General features: G+C 47.4%; 2 protein-coding genes across 3 annotated transcripts in view; one reads left to right on the forward strand and one right to left on the reverse strand.

Annotated features, from left to right (window-relative positions):
• Positions 1–4,463, reverse strand: part of DHX8 (DEAH-box helicase 8) — a 39,423-nt gene extending 34,960 nt beyond the window's left edge. For both annotated transcript variants that reach the window (XM_082194721.1, XM_082194720.1), the window contains exon 1: positions 4,284–4,463. In XM_082194721.1, coding sequence (XP_082050847.1) covers positions 4,284–4,389 — 106 coding nt within the window. In that variant the 5' untranslated portion in view covers positions 4,390–4,463. The remainder of the gene's footprint in view (positions 1–4,283) is intronic.
• Positions 4,464–6,593: 2,130 nt separating this feature from the next.
• MLX (MAX dimerization protein MLX) lies at positions 6,594–14,917 on the forward strand. Its single transcript, XM_082195115.1, has 8 exons — positions 6,594–6,697; positions 8,701–8,737; positions 9,416–9,505; positions 10,090–10,196; positions 10,397–10,496; positions 10,851–10,950; positions 11,197–11,398; positions 13,847–14,917. The coding sequence occupies exons 1-8, from the start codon at positions 6,596–6,598 to the stop codon at positions 13,901–13,903; spliced, it is 795 nt and encodes a 264-aa protein (XP_082051241.1). The 5' UTR covers positions 6,594–6,595; the 3' UTR covers positions 13,904–14,917.
• Positions 14,918–15,678: the final 761 nt, after the last annotated feature.

A 15,678-nucleotide genomic window follows, 5' to 3' on the forward strand; every position in this document is an offset into this window, starting at 1 on the left:
GCTGGGGCGGGGGAAGCCCGAGCTTCCCCCGACCCCAGAACAGGCAACTCTTTGCAAGCCACGGGAGCCCAGCGCAGGGCTCCCGTGCCTTGCGGAGAGCCGCGTGAATTCGGCATGCAGGCAACTCTCCGCAAGCCGCAGGAGCCCAGCACAGGGCTCCTGTGCCTAGCGGAGAGCCGCGCGAAGCCTGGAGAGCGAGAGGGGTAGGTGCGCACTGACCTCTCTCGCTCTCCAGGCTTCAGCGAATGCCTGCATTCGCCCCATAGGACGCACACACATTTCCCCTTCATTTTTGGAGGGGGAAAAGTGCGTCCTATGGGGCGAAAAATACAGTAAGTTTACTGCATGTACGATGTTAAAGGAAAATACAGTGGTGCCCCGCAAGATGAATGCCTCGCAAGACGGAAAACCCGCGAGACGAAAGGGTTTCCCTTTTTAGAGCTGCTTCGCAAGACGATTTTCCCTATGGGATTGCTTTGCAAGACGAAAACGTCTTGCAAGTGTTCCGATTTATTTCCGCTCCCCCCCTTTTTCTAAGCCGCTAAGACGCTAATAGCCTTTTAGCCGCTAATCCACTAATCCTTTAATAGCCGCTAAGCCTTTAATAGCCGCTAAACCTCTAATAGCGCTAATCCGCTAATAGAGTTGCTTTGCAAGACGAAAAAACCGCTAGACGAAGAGACTCGCGGAACGGATTAATTTCATCTTGCGAGGCACCACTGTATTATGAAAATGATGCATAGATGGTACTTAACCCCTGCAAAATTAGCAAAGATTTATCATAATAGTGATAATCTCTGCTGGAAATGTAAAGAAAAAGAAGGCACCTTTTTTCATATGTGGTGGACCTGCACCAAGGTGAAAGACTTCTGGGAAAAGATTTATAATGAATTGGAAAAAAATGTTGAAATACACATTTATCAAGAAACCAGAGGCCTTTCTTCTTGGAATAACAGGTTTGGAACTGCCCCAAAAAGATGTTAAATTATTTTTGTATGCCACAACGGCTGCTTGAATATTACTAGCCAACAACTGGAAGATACAAGAAGTAACAACAGTGGAAGATTGGCAGATGAAGATGATGGAGTTTATGGAGCTAGCTGACCTGACTGGAAGAATCCGTGACCAGAAAGAAGAGGAATACCAAGAAGGCTGGAAGAAACTTAAGGACTATTTGAATAAATATTGTAATATAAACAATTAGAAGTCACTTGAAAGTACCAAATAGGCCTAGGACTAAATTAGGATTTAATTATATAAATGTGATTTAGAATGGTAAGAAAAGTGAATAAGATAGATAACAGTTGGAAATACTTTTGTTCAAGAATGATATTGGAAAGCTGTTACATGCAGATACAAGGAAATTCAGAAGGGAGGGATTAGAGGAAGCCAGTTAACATGTAAATAAGGATGGGTTTTCAAAGGATTAAGCTCGCTTTATTGTGATGGATAGGGTGGTGTTTTGTGTATTGTTTTTTCCTTTGGTGTACTTCTCTGTTTTTTTATTTGTTATGTGGTATTTGTTATAATTGTGGAAAAATTAATAAAAAAAATTGGGGGGGGGGGAAAGGAAGTCATGTTTGGCAAATCCTCACCGTGATCAACTCCTGCCCGGAAACCTATATCCCCACTGTGGAAGGACGTGTGCATCCAGAACTGGCCTCCATAGTCCCTTATGGACTCACTGTAAAGACCATGGTCATGGAAGACAATCTACCTCGGCTACGAGTGCTCGCCAAAGAAGTAGTAGACTCTAAATACCAGTTGCTGCAATTTGCAGGTGGGAAGGGAGCGCTGTTGCACTCATGTCCTGCTTGCGGGCTTCTCACAGGCATCTGGTTGGCGTCTATGTGAACAGGATACAGGGATGGGTGGGAGATTCACCTGATTTAGGAAGGCTCTTCTGGCGTTCTTATTTATTAATTTATTAATACCCCAGCTTCATAAACGCAGCCTCCAGAGAGCACAAGGCAGCCCAGCAAATGTGGGGTTTTCATCCCAAAATCCCCTCACCTCCTTCCTTTACTGACAGCAAGACAAATATTATGAATATGAATATCCCACCCTTCTGGCTGGGTTTCCCCAGCCACTCTGGGTGGCTTCCAACAGAACATTAAAAACACAATAAAACATCAAACGTTAGAAACTTCCCTAAACAGGGCTGCCTGTTCAGATGTGTTCTGAAAGTCAGATAATTGTTTACTTCCTTGACATCTAATGGAAGGACGTTCCATAGGGTGGGTGCCACCACCGAGAAGGCCTGGTCCCCTGTAACCTCACTTCTCACAAACTCACGATTTATTTGATTTATATATCACCCTTTATCCAAAGATCCCAGGGCTGCGTACAATGTTAAGAACATAATTTGCACAGCGTAAACCAGTGAGTCACAACCTTTTTTTTTGCTAGCCCCGCCTAAACATCTCTAAAATCCTGTGACCTATAATTCTTATTATTCAAAAAGTGAACTCCTATTCATGTGGAGGAAGCCTAAAAGGCCATTCACTTGGTCTAAACAAGCTTCCAAAGAACATGGCACCCATGAAAGAGAAAAATAAAAGAACGAAAGCACAGCTGAAGTACTGAGGAAGAAATCATTAATAAATTGTTAAAATAATAATAATAAATGATAACCTCTCCATTGTCACCAGGTGACTGCCGTGTACATTCTAATTTTAAAAATGTGTATGTCACAATATATATTTGTATACTGTGTATGAGGCCCATAGAACCATAAGAAATGTCAAAAATTCACTGTTAGTAACACATTGGGAAGCATAAATTATAACCATAATAACAGCCCCCTCACACGTTTAAGAAGTCACAGATTATTTATTACTGTTATTGCAGATGACACAACTATGATGGCAGAAAGTGAGGAGGAATTAAATAACCTTTTAATGAGGGCGAAAGAGGAGAGCACAAAATATGGTTTGAAGCTCAACATCAAAAAAACGAAGGTCATGGCCACTGGTCCCATCACCTCCTGGCAGATAGAAGGGGAAGAAATGGAGGCAGTGAGAGATTTTACTTTCTTGGGCTCCATGATCACTGCAGATGGTGGCAGCAGCCACGAAATTAAAAGACGCCTGCTTCTTGGGAGAAAAGCAATGAGAAACCTAGACAGCATCTTAAAAAGCAGAGACAACACCTTGCCGAAAAAGGTCCATATAGTTAAAGCTATGGTTTTCCCAGTAGTGGTGTACAGAAGTGAAAGCTGGACCATAAAGAAGGCTGATCGCCAGGGGCGCCGACTTATAAAAAATATTGGGGGAGCCCGCGAAAGCTCATGAATAATAAATAAGCTCATGAATATGCAGGTAAAGTGGCGCCGCCTCCTCGTGAGCGAATAGGGGAGAGCGTGCTGCGCCTATTAATCAGCTCCGAAGGAAATTGGGTGGAGCTTTTGCTCGGGAGGGAGGGCAGGAGGCATGCAGCCCGACCCTGTGCATTTTGGGCTGGGGGAGGGGCAGCGGTGGCGCTCTGCTGGAGGGGCACCCGAGATTATTGGGGGGGCAGAGCCCCCCAAACGAATTTTTGAGGGGGCTCGGGCCCCCTCAGGCCCCATGGAGTCGGCGCCTATGCTGATCGCCGAAGAATCGATGCTTTTGAATTACGGTGCTGGAGGAGACTCTTGAGAGTCCCATGGACTGCAAGAAGATCAAACCTCTCCATTCTGAAGGAAATCAGCCCTGAGTGCTCACTGGAAGGACAGATCCTGAAGCTGAGGCTCCATAATTTGGCCACCTCCTGAGAAGAGAAGACTCCCTGGAAAAGACCCTGATGCTGGGAAAGTTGGAGGGCACGAGGAGAAGGGGACGACAGAGGACGAGATGTTTGGACAGTGTTATCGAAGCTACCAGCATGAGTTTGACCAAACTGTGGGAGGCAGTGGAAGACAGGAGTGCCTGGCGTGCTCTGGTCAAGGGGGTCACGAGGAGTCGGACACGACTAAACAACAACAACAAACAAGCTTCCAAAGAACATGGCATCCATGAAAGAGAAAAATAAAAGAATGAAAGGACAGTTGAAGTACTGTGGAAGAAATCACTAAGAAATTGTTAAAATAATAATACGTGATAACCTCTCCATTGTCTGCCTGGAGGACAGGAGTGCCTGGCGTGCTCTGTCCATGGGACACGACTAAACGACTAAAGAACAACAACAACATATTTGTTTATTTATCTGGACCCCGCCTTTCCCCCCCGAACGTGGGCTCGAGGCGGCTTACAGATAAGAACAATAAGAGCCAATATGACAAAATGGACCCCCTCGGAGCCTACCTAGATCCTTGTCGTTGATGCCCAAGTGGTTGTCGAGCTCCGTGCAGACTTTGGAGACCAGGGACAGGTACTCGAGCTTAGCGAGCTCGTCCACGGGCTCCGCCATGGCGCCTCCACCGCCCTGCGCCCACCGCGCAGCCTCCAGGCGCCCGACGACGGGCACTTCCGGGGGCGCCTCTACAGCGCAAGTATCATAGAGAATGTGGGCGGGGCGGGGAGCGGGAAGGAAGAAAACAACCGCAGTCACTTCCGGTTTCCTCTTCCTACGGCGATGCCCATAGACTTGAGGGGGAACCATAGAAAAGGACAAGGCTAGACAAGCCCTTCTCGAGATTGGTAACTGCCGTTGAACTGCAAACCCCATCATTCCCCGGCGCTGGTCCCGCTAGCTAGGGATGATGGGAGTCGTAGTCCAATCGGAGCAAGGCTGATTAAGGGCTGCTCTCTAGAGACTGAAGTCTAGAGATGGGTGTTCTGCTCTCAGTATAATTTTTATTTATGTTCACTCCCCCCTGGGCTGTCCATAGGAATCAGGGGAGAATTGTATTTTTTTATGATTTAACTGTGACCAATCAGCTGGTGTCCCCCCTCAAAAAAAAAAAAGGACCGGCAAAGAGAGATGTTTCTGCTCCTACTTCCTTGTGGTTTCTAATTAAAATAATAAATTATAATTATAATTTATTATTTTATACCCCGCCCATCTGGCTGGGTTTCCCCAGCTACTCTGGGCGGCTTCCAACTGAATATTAAAAACAAGACAGCATCAGACATAGAATTTGTTTTGTGCTTTTGCAACGTCTGCAATTGCCACCTGCCTGTCTATGGAGGCTTCAAGCAAGCAGTTTGCAAAGAGGGTCTTCTGCAAAGGAAGGGGCGATTTTGAGCCCATACAGCCTGAGGGTTTGTGTCATAGCCGTCAACTTTCCCTTTCTCTTGCGAGGAATCTTATTCGGAATAAGGGAATTTCCCTTTAAAAAAAGGGAAAAGTTGACAACTATGGTGTGTGTGTGCGTGTGTGTTGACTCGAATGTCAAACCAACCTCAGCTTCAAACCAGCATTAGGGTACCCTGCAAAGGCTATTGCATACTTCCCCTCAATCTGGTCCCCGATGTGAGAGCAATAGCACTGGGCGACGTTATTGCACCGCATCTTAAAAAGCAGAGACATCACCTTGCCAACAAAGGTCCGTATAGTTAAAGCCATGGTTTTCCCAGTAGTGATGTATGGAAGTGAGAGCTGGACCATAAAGAAGGCTGGTCACCAAAGAATTAATGCTTTTGAATTATGGCGCTGGAGGAGACTCTTGAGAGTCCCATGGACTGCAAGAAGATCAAACCTATCCATTCTGAAGGAAATCAGCCCTGAGTGCTCACTAGAAGGAGAGATCCTGAAGCTGAAACTCCAATATTTTGGCCACCACATGAGAAGAGAAGGATCCCTGGAAAAGACCCTGATGTTGGGAAAGATGGAGGACACAAGGAGAAGGGGACAACGGAGGACGAGATGGTTGGATAGTGTTCTCGAAGCTACCAGCATGAGTTTGACCAAGCTGCGGGAGGCAGTGGAAGACAGGAGTGTCTGGCGTGTTCTGGTCCAGGGGGTCACGAAGAGTCGGACACAACTAAACGACTAAACAACAACAACTGGTATCTGAAGAAGTGTGCATGCACACGAAAGCTCATACCAAGAACTAACTTAGTTGGTCTTTAAGGTGCTACTGGAAGGAATTTTTTTTATTTTAACAACAACAACGTTATTGCAACAGCGACTCAGCTAGTGGTATCCCTGCTATCGATGATCTTGCAGTGCATGGTCACTTGTTTTTTTATTAGCAGCTGCATTACATTTTAAAAGGATTGCAGGGATCTGTTGCGACCTTTGGCTAGTGCAATAAATTTATTGATGATGATGATGATGAAGTCTGCGGTGCAGGTGGACGGAATATGGCTGGCTGGCCTACCCTGCAGGGCGTCTGAGTATGTGTACGTGTGTGTGCATTACTTTTTAAAATGATTGCATTGCAGGGATCTGTTGCAACCTTTGGCTAGTGCAATAAATTTATTGATGATGATGATGATGATGATGATGAAGGTATGTGTATGTGTGTGTGCATTACATTTTAAAAGGATTGCAGGGATCTGTCATGGCCTTTGGCTAGTGCCATAAATTTATTGATGATGATGATGATGAAGTCAGGGCTTCTGAGAGAGAGAGAGAGAGAGAGAGAGAGTGTAATCTTTCCCCTGGTCATCCGAGCGCACTCCCTTCAAAGAACTGCCCTCCCGCAGCCCTGATTGGGCGACGTCACAGCATGACGCGTGACGCTGTGCCAGACCCGGGGGCGGAGGGGGGGGGGTCTGGAAAGATGGCGGAGCCGCCGAGCGTTTCTCCGGAGAGCTCCTGGACGGCCAGAGTGAGTGAGACCGGGGGAAGGGAGGGCAAGGCGAGCGGGTGGGGACCGAGGCTCAAGCCATGGGGCAGGTCTACGGGACGGGGTGGGTGGGTCCCGGTCGCCTGCTCAGCCTGCAGAACCCGCGAGGCTCTGAAGACAGTGTCTCTGAGCATGTGAAGAATGCCCCTTCCCCACTGGGAAGCAGGCCTGGGGCCTTTTCAGTGTATATAACTTAAAAAAAACACCCCAGGTCAGTGAATAGGGAGAAGTGGGAAGAAAGGCGCTCGCTTGATCGCCTCTGGGGCGGATTTCTCTGGTTACGAAATCAGCTGAGATCTGGGCTTAGTTTAAACGTGGCTTAATGGAGCTGATAAAACAACCCCTCCTAATTGCATTAAAAGATGCCAAGGAGACTTTAAAAAAAAAAAGCAGCAGTTGGTTCTCCCGGGATTGCATAGCTGTCAACGTTTCCCTTTTTTAAAGGGAAATTCCCTTATTCCAAGATTGATTTCCTCGCCCTCTTTATTTTTCCTTTCTCCTCCTGTGAAGAGGCTGCTTCCTAATGTTTTAATGTTGTATTTTAATCTTGTTTTTAAATTGTATTTTAATCAACTTGTTTTTATTATTGGTTGTTAGCCGCCCTGAGCCCGGTCTTGGCTGGGGAGGGCGGAGTATAAATAAAATTTTATATTATTATTATTATTATTATTATTATTATTATTATTATTATTATTATTATTATTCCGAGTAGGATTCCTGGGCTTTCAAGACTCCTCCTGCCCCTTTGACAGCCTGAACTGACCCTACCTCCGAGCTCACAGTGATGGAGCCTTTCCCAGCTGTTGGACTACAACTCCCATCATCCCTAACTAGCAGGACCAGCTGTCAGGAATGATGGGAGTTGTAGTCCAGCAGCCTCTGGGGTAACCCAAGGTTGGGAAAGGCTGGAGTAAGGAGAGACCCTGTTGAATGTTTGTGTGTATTTGAGCTGCTAAGTGCATAGGAAAAGAGCTGGAAAAGATTATAGTGCCCATTGCTCGTTTTCCGCTGCATTGCAAATGGGCCAGAATGAAAGAGGAGTGAGGAAAGCTCAGCACTGAGCCCTGTGCTCCAAAAGGTCTGAAATTGTGAGGCTCCTGTTTCGGGAACGCTGCCTTAGACCACTGAGCCGTCCCACCTAGTGTTGTTTACTGGCAGCAGCTCTCCAAGATCCTTTCTTAGGCCCTGCTGCTGCTGATTCTGGGATAGTTCCAAAAGCTATCCCCTCCCCTCCAGAAGGTGGGAATATTGCTTGTCTCCTATCCAGAGAGGGACACGGGTGGCGCTGTGGGTTAAACCACAGAGCCTAGGACTTGCCGATCAGAAGGTCAGCGGTTCAAATCCCTGTGACGGGGTGAGCTCCCGTTGCTTGGTCTCTGCTCCTGCCAACCTAGCAGTTCGAAAGCATGCCCAAAAGTGCAAGTAGATAAATAGGTACCATTCCGGCGGGAAGGTAAATGGCGTTTCCGTGCGCTGCTCTGGTTTGCCAGAAGTGGCTTAGTCATGCTGGCCACATGACCCAGAAGCTGTACACCGGCTCCCTCGGCCAATAAAGCGAGATGAGCAACCCCAGAGTCGGCCATGAGTGGACCTAATGGTCAGGGGTCTCTTTACCTTTACCTATCCAGAGGCTGCAATATACAACTTTCAGTTTCCTCCCTTTAGTGCTATAAAATATATGAGGGCAAAAGCAACCTTTCAGGAGGTTGACTTCTTGCATTGTCACTTTGATCTTTCTACATAGAGTAATTAGGTTTTGAAAAAAATGTTTTGATGGGGGTCAATGGAATGATTTTGTTTTAGTTTTACTTGACGTGAGATAACAGCGTATTTGTTGAACACACCTCTTTGTGCATTCAGCACAGAGGTATCAGTTTTAGAGATGCTTAAGAACCAGCCACAGTTCAAGTAAGACATTGGCATGTGTCTAAAGAAAAAGTTGTCTTATTTGCACCTCCCTCTCTTCTTGTGGCACAACAAACCAGGTTGACTCGACGTTTAGCGACAACGGGCTGGATCCTGGTAAGTGTTTGGTAGCCCCTCTTTCTCATGACTTCTTGGATTGCTTTTCGTCTTGCTAAATATCCTTAGCTGCTTCCCCTGCTTCTCCCTGGGCCCTTGTGTTTTAACAGGTGCTATTCCCTTCCTTGGTGGATTCGTGTTTTGGGCCTACACATTTCAGCTGGGCTTTGGATTCACAAATTTTGGCTAGCCATCGTTTGTGGTTGCCACTCACTCTTCCCCTCCCCTCCTCAGACACGCACAGGATTCCCGTGTTGCCCCTTCAGAAGCGTTCAGCTGGGAACGGAAGGGTTGTGTGAATTTGTGTGCCCCATATTCTTAGCGTGGGAGAGGGACGATGCCTCACCTTTGAGCTGGAAGCATGAAGGGACAATTGCGAGGGAGGCAGGCAGTTATGGTGACCTCGTTTGTGGGCCTTTCGTGCCGTACATACACTTACCAGAGATATATATGACGGATCACACCGCTACATTCGGTTAATGTAGCTTAGCTCCCGGTTGCCCAGTTGCAACCAGTGAATCCCTGCTTCACATAAAAGTGTGCCATCAAAGAGGGAGGACCGAACCCTTTTCTCCCCCTAAGTGCAAACGCAGTAGGGTGGATAGAGGGTATTAAAGAGTAAAATTATGTGGAGGATGCACTCTTGTCAGGTCTACTTTGGTGGTGTTTCTCTTTCAGGACTCTTTGTGGAAAGCAGGAGGAAAGGGAGCATTGTATCAAGAGCAAACAGCATCGGCTCCACCAGTGCCTCTTCAGTACCCAATACAGGTACAGGCCACTGGCTTCTCTGTCAATGGAACAGTCACTCGTCTCCCAACTGTGAACAGAGCCTCTCACCTGCATTATTCCTGGGCAGCTGGGAGGCAGTGTCTTAAGTATTCCAATTGAAGGGAGTGCCATGGAAGGGAAGAAGAGAGGTATTAAAGGACTACCAAATGGGACATGCAGCTTCACCAACCTGCCTGCACCTGGTTGGTAATGACTTTTGGAAACTGCACTCCTAGTTTGACATAGCCAAATTCTCGGCTAATCCCTGGCTTTTTTGCAAGGTGTTAACGTCCCATCCCTCCTTCTCAGTGGCCCATGGAAGTGTGAAAATGCAGAGAAAAGGGAAGCCCCCTAGCAGGGGTGTATTCCCTTTTCATTCCCAGAAAAGGGATCCGAGGCTGGCTTGCGCTTTCACAGCCTGCAAATGGCGATTCTTCCAATATACCGTGCAGTTTTCTCGTCGCAACTTGAGCCTGATGAAATCTTGCGGTGAGGAAGCTGCTGGGCTCCCCCCCCCCCGCTTCCCTTAGGCCCCTTCCTGCTGCCTTGCCCCTTAGCTGACAAGGCCTGTTTTCCTGCTGCAGATGATGAAGACTCAGACTACCAGCAGGAAGCCTACAAAGAAATCTACAAGGACCGCCGCCGCCGCGCCCACACACAGGCTGAGCAGAAGCGGAGGGATGCCATCAAGGTCAGAAAGGGGGGTGACCTACACATCCATACATGCTTGACGCCCCTTTCTGCCCCCCGGTATAGCAAGTTTCCACTGCTCCTCCCCTGCAGCAGCCGAGAAAAGAAATGGCGGCTGGAGGTGTGCTGACTTAGCTAATCATTTGGGAGGGGACAGCCTTGCTTTGTAAGTTTTAACACCGCTCTCCCTCTCTCCTACAGAAAGGCTACGACGATTTGCAGTCGATTGTACCTACCTGCCAGCAGCAGGATTTCTCCATAGGCTCAGGGAAGTTAAGCAAGGCAATTGTGTTGCAGAAAAGTGAGTTGAGGAACTGCTTCGGTGTGTTTGGCTTTTAGTCTTCCTTCCATTTGCACTGTGTGTCTTATTTCTTACTATCCTCTGTCTTATTTCTTGCCAAGCTCCCACTAGTCTTGAAACCTGTTTCATCCTCTGCACGCTCGCTCTCTTTTTCAGATTATGAAACTCTGAATAGATGTGTCTAACTAGCACTAGTGCCTAAAGGGAGCCTAGCTTCCTTGTCTTCCTCCTAGGGGGAGAGAGAGACTGCAACTTTCCTGAGTTAACAGGGCAGAATAGCCCACGGATTCTGGTTATGTTTTAAGAAGCCCCTCTGTGGTTGTGTTCTAACCCGCTGGTGTCTTTGCTCCTCAGCCATTGACTATATCCAGTTCTTGCACAAGGAAAAGAAGAAGCAGGAGGAAGAGGTTTCCACGCTCCGGAAAGATGTAATGGCCTTGAAAATCATGAAAATGTAAGGCCCTCTGTTAATGTACACATGCCATTAAGACAGCATGCTTCAGTAGCATCCGTTCCCACAATATTTATAAGGGACGGAAGTGAACTCCTTAATTGTGAGCGGTCAATTCTATCCTGTTTCTTTGAGCTTTTAGCTTTCCCCGCTGCAACAGCTGCTATAAAACATCCGAGAGTTCAGATAAGCCCTCCATGTCTTTCCAGCCCAATCTGCTTCTCCTAAGCCCACATTTATGCATTTCAGAAACTACGAACAGATTGTCAAAGCTCACCAGGACAATCCTAATGAAGGGAAGAACCAGGTCTCCGACCAGGTGAAGTTCAACGTTTTCCAGGGTATCATGGATTCCTTGTTCCAGTCCTTCAACGCCTCCATCTCCGTAACAAGCTTTCAGGAGCTCTCGGCATGTGTCTTCAGCTGGATAGAAGAGCACTGCAAGCCACAGGTAATTCCGCAGTTTGAGAGCATGTGGCTAGCTGTTTCGTACAGCAAATACGTGCTTGTTTTGCTCATGCTAACCTCTTTGGAGTCCGTGCTGCCTCCTGCTCAGAGGCAAGCAAGTGGAAATTGAATCGATCAAGGGGTCATGAGATGGATTTCCTTAACTCCTCCTGCTGTTGCTAAGTACCACTCAGTAGCCTATGGCGTTCATCTCTTTGTACAGCTGGAACTGGGTAGATTGAACTCCTGATAGGAGAGAAATGGTTTCCTTATCTTCCACAGCACCTTGATTATGCAAATACTCCCAAGTCAGCAGGGCACTAGAGCAGGGAGCAAAGGGTTAACCCCTTCCACTAGAATGCAGGGGCAAAATCAGGAAAAAATGGCCTTCTGGAAAAGTATAACGCTTTCAGCCTACATGCGAACTGCTTGTCCATCACTGGACTCAAAAAGATGAGGGCTGCTGGCCAGCCTATAGCATGCTCTGCCCCATTCTGACTCAGGAGACAACAGGTCTCTGATCTCATGGACCTCAGTATCCCCAGCTATGGCAGCTCCTAGCCCATCTGCCTCTCCTCTCCCAGTGTCTGGTAACTGGTTCATTTAGTGCCCAAGTGGTTTCAGCTGCATATCATCTGAAAACTGAATAAATGCAGTTCTTGAGACTCAAGGACTGTCAAGAGTAGCTCATACCAGCCTGCTCCCCAGCAGTGAGATGACAAAGTGCTACGGAAGTGATACAGTTGTGTTCCAATGGACACAACTTCCTCTTGGCTCCTAAGATGTCCCACGCCTGCTGATTTTGGCCTTGGCTTTACTGCCTGCTGCGCTGCTTGCTGAAGAATTCTGTGACCAGAACATCTCAGTTCAGCACCCACGTTAACATTTACCTAGGTAAATTGACAATTTAGTTTGAACAGTAAGCTCTGAGTGTTTTAACTTGCACAATTTTTTGGAAGGGAGTCGAGATGTGAAGGCAGATATGTATTCATAGAAGATCCCCCCTCCCATTACTAGAAGTCTCGTCACTATTTCCTCAATGCTGATAAACTGCTCAACTTTTTCAAGCATTCCCCCGCCCCACCTCAGATCCTCAGGATAGTGCCACATCAGGCTTTGATTACCAGCACTTTACGCAGGATGATCCTAAGGAACTTGACAACTGGCTCCTCCTCCACCTGTTTTGTAGTATTTGCTTATAAAAAGATTTATATACTGCTAACTCATATAGAAGGGATGCGGGTGGCGCTGTGGGTTAAACCACAGGGCCTAGTGCTTGCTGATCAGAAGGTCGGCGGTTCAAATTCCTGTGACGGGGTGAGCTCCCGTTGCTCGGTCCCAGCTCCTGCCAACCTAGCAGTTCGAAAGAACAGCAAAGTGCAAGTAGATAAATAGGTACCGCTCTGGCGGGAAGGTAAACGGTGTTTCCGTGCGTTGCTCTGGTTCGCCAGAAGCGGCTTAGTCATGCTGGCCACATGACCTGGAAGCTGTATGCCGGCTCCCTCGGCCAATAAAGCGAGATGAGCACCACAACCCCAGAGGCAGCCATGACTGGACCAAATGGTCAGGGGTCCCTTTACCTTTTAACTCATATAGCAAATGTCTAAGCTACATACAGCAAACATAAAATCAGAAGGAACTCGCCAATCACATAAAATCCACCCACCCAAGGAAGTCGTCTAAAAAGAAGATGTGATGTTTCTTGGCTGATCTCCATCGCGAGGGCATTCCACATTGTTGGATCAGCCATGCTGAATTTTTCACAGATACCGACAGCCCTCATTCATTTGAGAGACAGTTAATGGCATTCCTCCAGTAGGTCTCAGCGATTAAACAGGGACATAAGGAGAAACCCAGCCAGATGGGCGGGTTATAAACAATTATTATTATTATTATTATTATTATTATTATTATTACTACTACTACTACTACAGTGGTGCCCCGCAAGACGAATGCCTTGCAAGACAGAAAACTCGCTAGACGAAAGAGTTTTCTGTTTTGGAGGTGCTTCGCAAAACGAATCTCCTATGGGCTTGCTTCGCAAGACGAAAATATATTGCGAGTTTCTGCGGGGGTTTTTTCCTCCCCCCCCTTTCTAAGCCGCTTATCAGCTGATCCGATAAGCCGCTAATAGCGCTAATCCGCTAATCCGTCAATGGGCTTGCTTCGCAAGACGAAAAAACCGCTAGACGAAGAGAATCACAGAACGGATTCTTTTCGTCTTGCGAGGCACCACTGTACTACTATGTCTCAGGTGGTCCTTAGGGTAAGGTGCAAGACTGTGGTGTCCCCGTTAAGAGGTTGATGATTCCCATGGGTCAGGAGCCTGAAAACTAAGGGTTCTGGTTTAATCCCATCCAGGCTAGTTTTCCCTGTCTTCCCAGCCCTACCAAAGAATACCCTTTAACCTGAACCAGCTTCTTACGAATTCCTATGGACTTTCCCCTCCTAGACCCTACGGGACATTGTGATTGGCGTCCTGCAACAGCTGAAGAGCCAGCTCTACTGACCACACTTGGGCACCCCAGGAGGGGTGTCTTGTAGCCTGGCGCTCTGTAGCCAGGAGGCTATTCCTGCCCGTACTTCCTCTTCAAGCTTTTTTGGAGGGCTATTGATTGTATTGACCTCTGAAACCCTTCTCTCGGCCTCCTTATGTGAGCAGGAAAGAAATTAGCTGTCTGTTCATGAGGATCAGTCGCTGCGGTCTCGCTCTTTCAAGCCTCGGCCCTGATGTGTACTTCATGTTGACCTAGCTTGTCTGATAAAAACCCATCTACAACGCACAGTCCTAGGGTTTGATTGTGAGCAAAGTTCCTTTCCTAAGGGTAGGCAAGTACCGGGACTCAAGCTCTCTTCCAGCCTTCGCTTCACCTCAAATCAAGAGCAGACGCTCTTAAATTCTCAGTACACATAAGGCTTTGGTCTAAGTGGCATTAACTTGGTGTGGACACTTTAAAACAGAGCCCCCTCTCTATTGTGTTTTATTCAGACACCCAATTTACACACCCAGATGCCTTAGCCCAGCATTTAGTTTGGGCTACTAAGGGCTGTGACCTGAACAAGTTATGCAATAAATGGGTGTGTTTTGCATACATGATGTATTCTGCTTGCTGTGCAGAAGGGCAATAAGCCATGCTAATACTGAAGCCTTGCTCTCCAATTCCAGCTTCTGTAATTGTTTGACCAGGTCACAATACCGTTTGCCTTCAGTACCACAGATTGAGAGAGGCTGGCAAGGCTTACATGGCAGGGGAAGCCAATTCAGCCCCTCAGAGCCCCCCCCCCCAGTTTCTAAAAATGCAGCAAAAGTGAGCCTAAGCCAACCCTCCTCTGCAGCTTCTGCTTTCTGTTCTGTAGCTACAAAGGAGGAGGGTCCCCTGTCCTTTTATACGCACCACTTTCTAGATCTGCTGCTGGCTGGTGGATAAGGACTCGCTTAGACAGACCTCACTTGTGAAAATGAAAACTATTTTTTTATATCATGACAAGCAATTCTAATAAATTTTGCTAAGTGTTTGAATGACTGGAGTGTGCTTGCCTGTTTGTTTTCAGCCACGCATAGCCAAAGCTAAATTTTAGAAACCGGCTTCTCCCACACACTGACACATCCATCTCTGAATACCTTGAGAGTTATTCCAGCATTTTTCTCTTCTCGGTGAGATTTGGAACGATCATCTAGACCCCCAAGTGTTACTTGTGCAAGTCAGGCTGTCTTAGGCTAAAAACACAACAGCCTTTTAAGTCAGGGGTCGGCAACGTGCAGCCCATAGGCCGGATCCGGCCCATGAAGATCATTTTACCGGCCCACGAGCTGCCCCCGAACTGAGCTGCCAACTCACTGAATCCCCTGCGTGCTGCGCTAAATCGGCACAGCGCAGGGACTCACAAGCGGTGCTGGAAATCACATCTGCGCACAAACAGAAACCGGAAATCACGTCTGTGCATGCCCAGACACTGAAAATTGCTTCTGCGCATGTGCGGTTTTCGGCGTCTGGGCATGCACAGAAGTGATTTCCAGTGCCGCGGACATGTGCAGATGTGATTTCTGGCATAGCGCTGCCCTGGTCCGACCCACGGACACTCTCCGCAGGCGTGATCTGGCCCATGGCTGGTAAGCCTTGCCGACCCCTGTTTTAAGCAAACAAACAAATGCTGCTCTGAAAAAAACATTTCTATGGTTAAAATCTCAAAGGAACCTTCCTGAGGTATCTCAACCACATATGTCTATGGCTAAGCCAATTTTTAAATATATATTCAGCCACCCTTCCCCATGCATAAATAGTC

Source organism: Podarcis vaucheri (assembly GCF_965113315.1).
Source record: "Podarcis vaucheri genome assembly, chromosome: 13".
NCBI classification, from domain to species: domain Eukaryota; kingdom Metazoa; phylum Chordata; class Lepidosauria; order Squamata; family Lacertidae; genus Podarcis; species Podarcis vaucheri.

Coding starts and splice junctions, on each gene's coding strand:
- MLX (XM_082195115.1), top strand. CDS start 6,596: ATGACGCGTGACGCTGTGCCAGACCCGGGGGCGGAGGGGGGGGGGTCT. Junction 6,698..8,700: donor AGAGCTCCTGGACGGCCAGA/GTGAGTGAGACC, acceptor ACAACAAACCAG/GTTGACTCGACGTTTAGCGA. Junction 10,497..10,850: donor GGCAATTGTGTTGCAGAAAA/GTGAGTTGAGGA, acceptor TTTGCTCCTCAG/CCATTGACTATATCCAGTTC.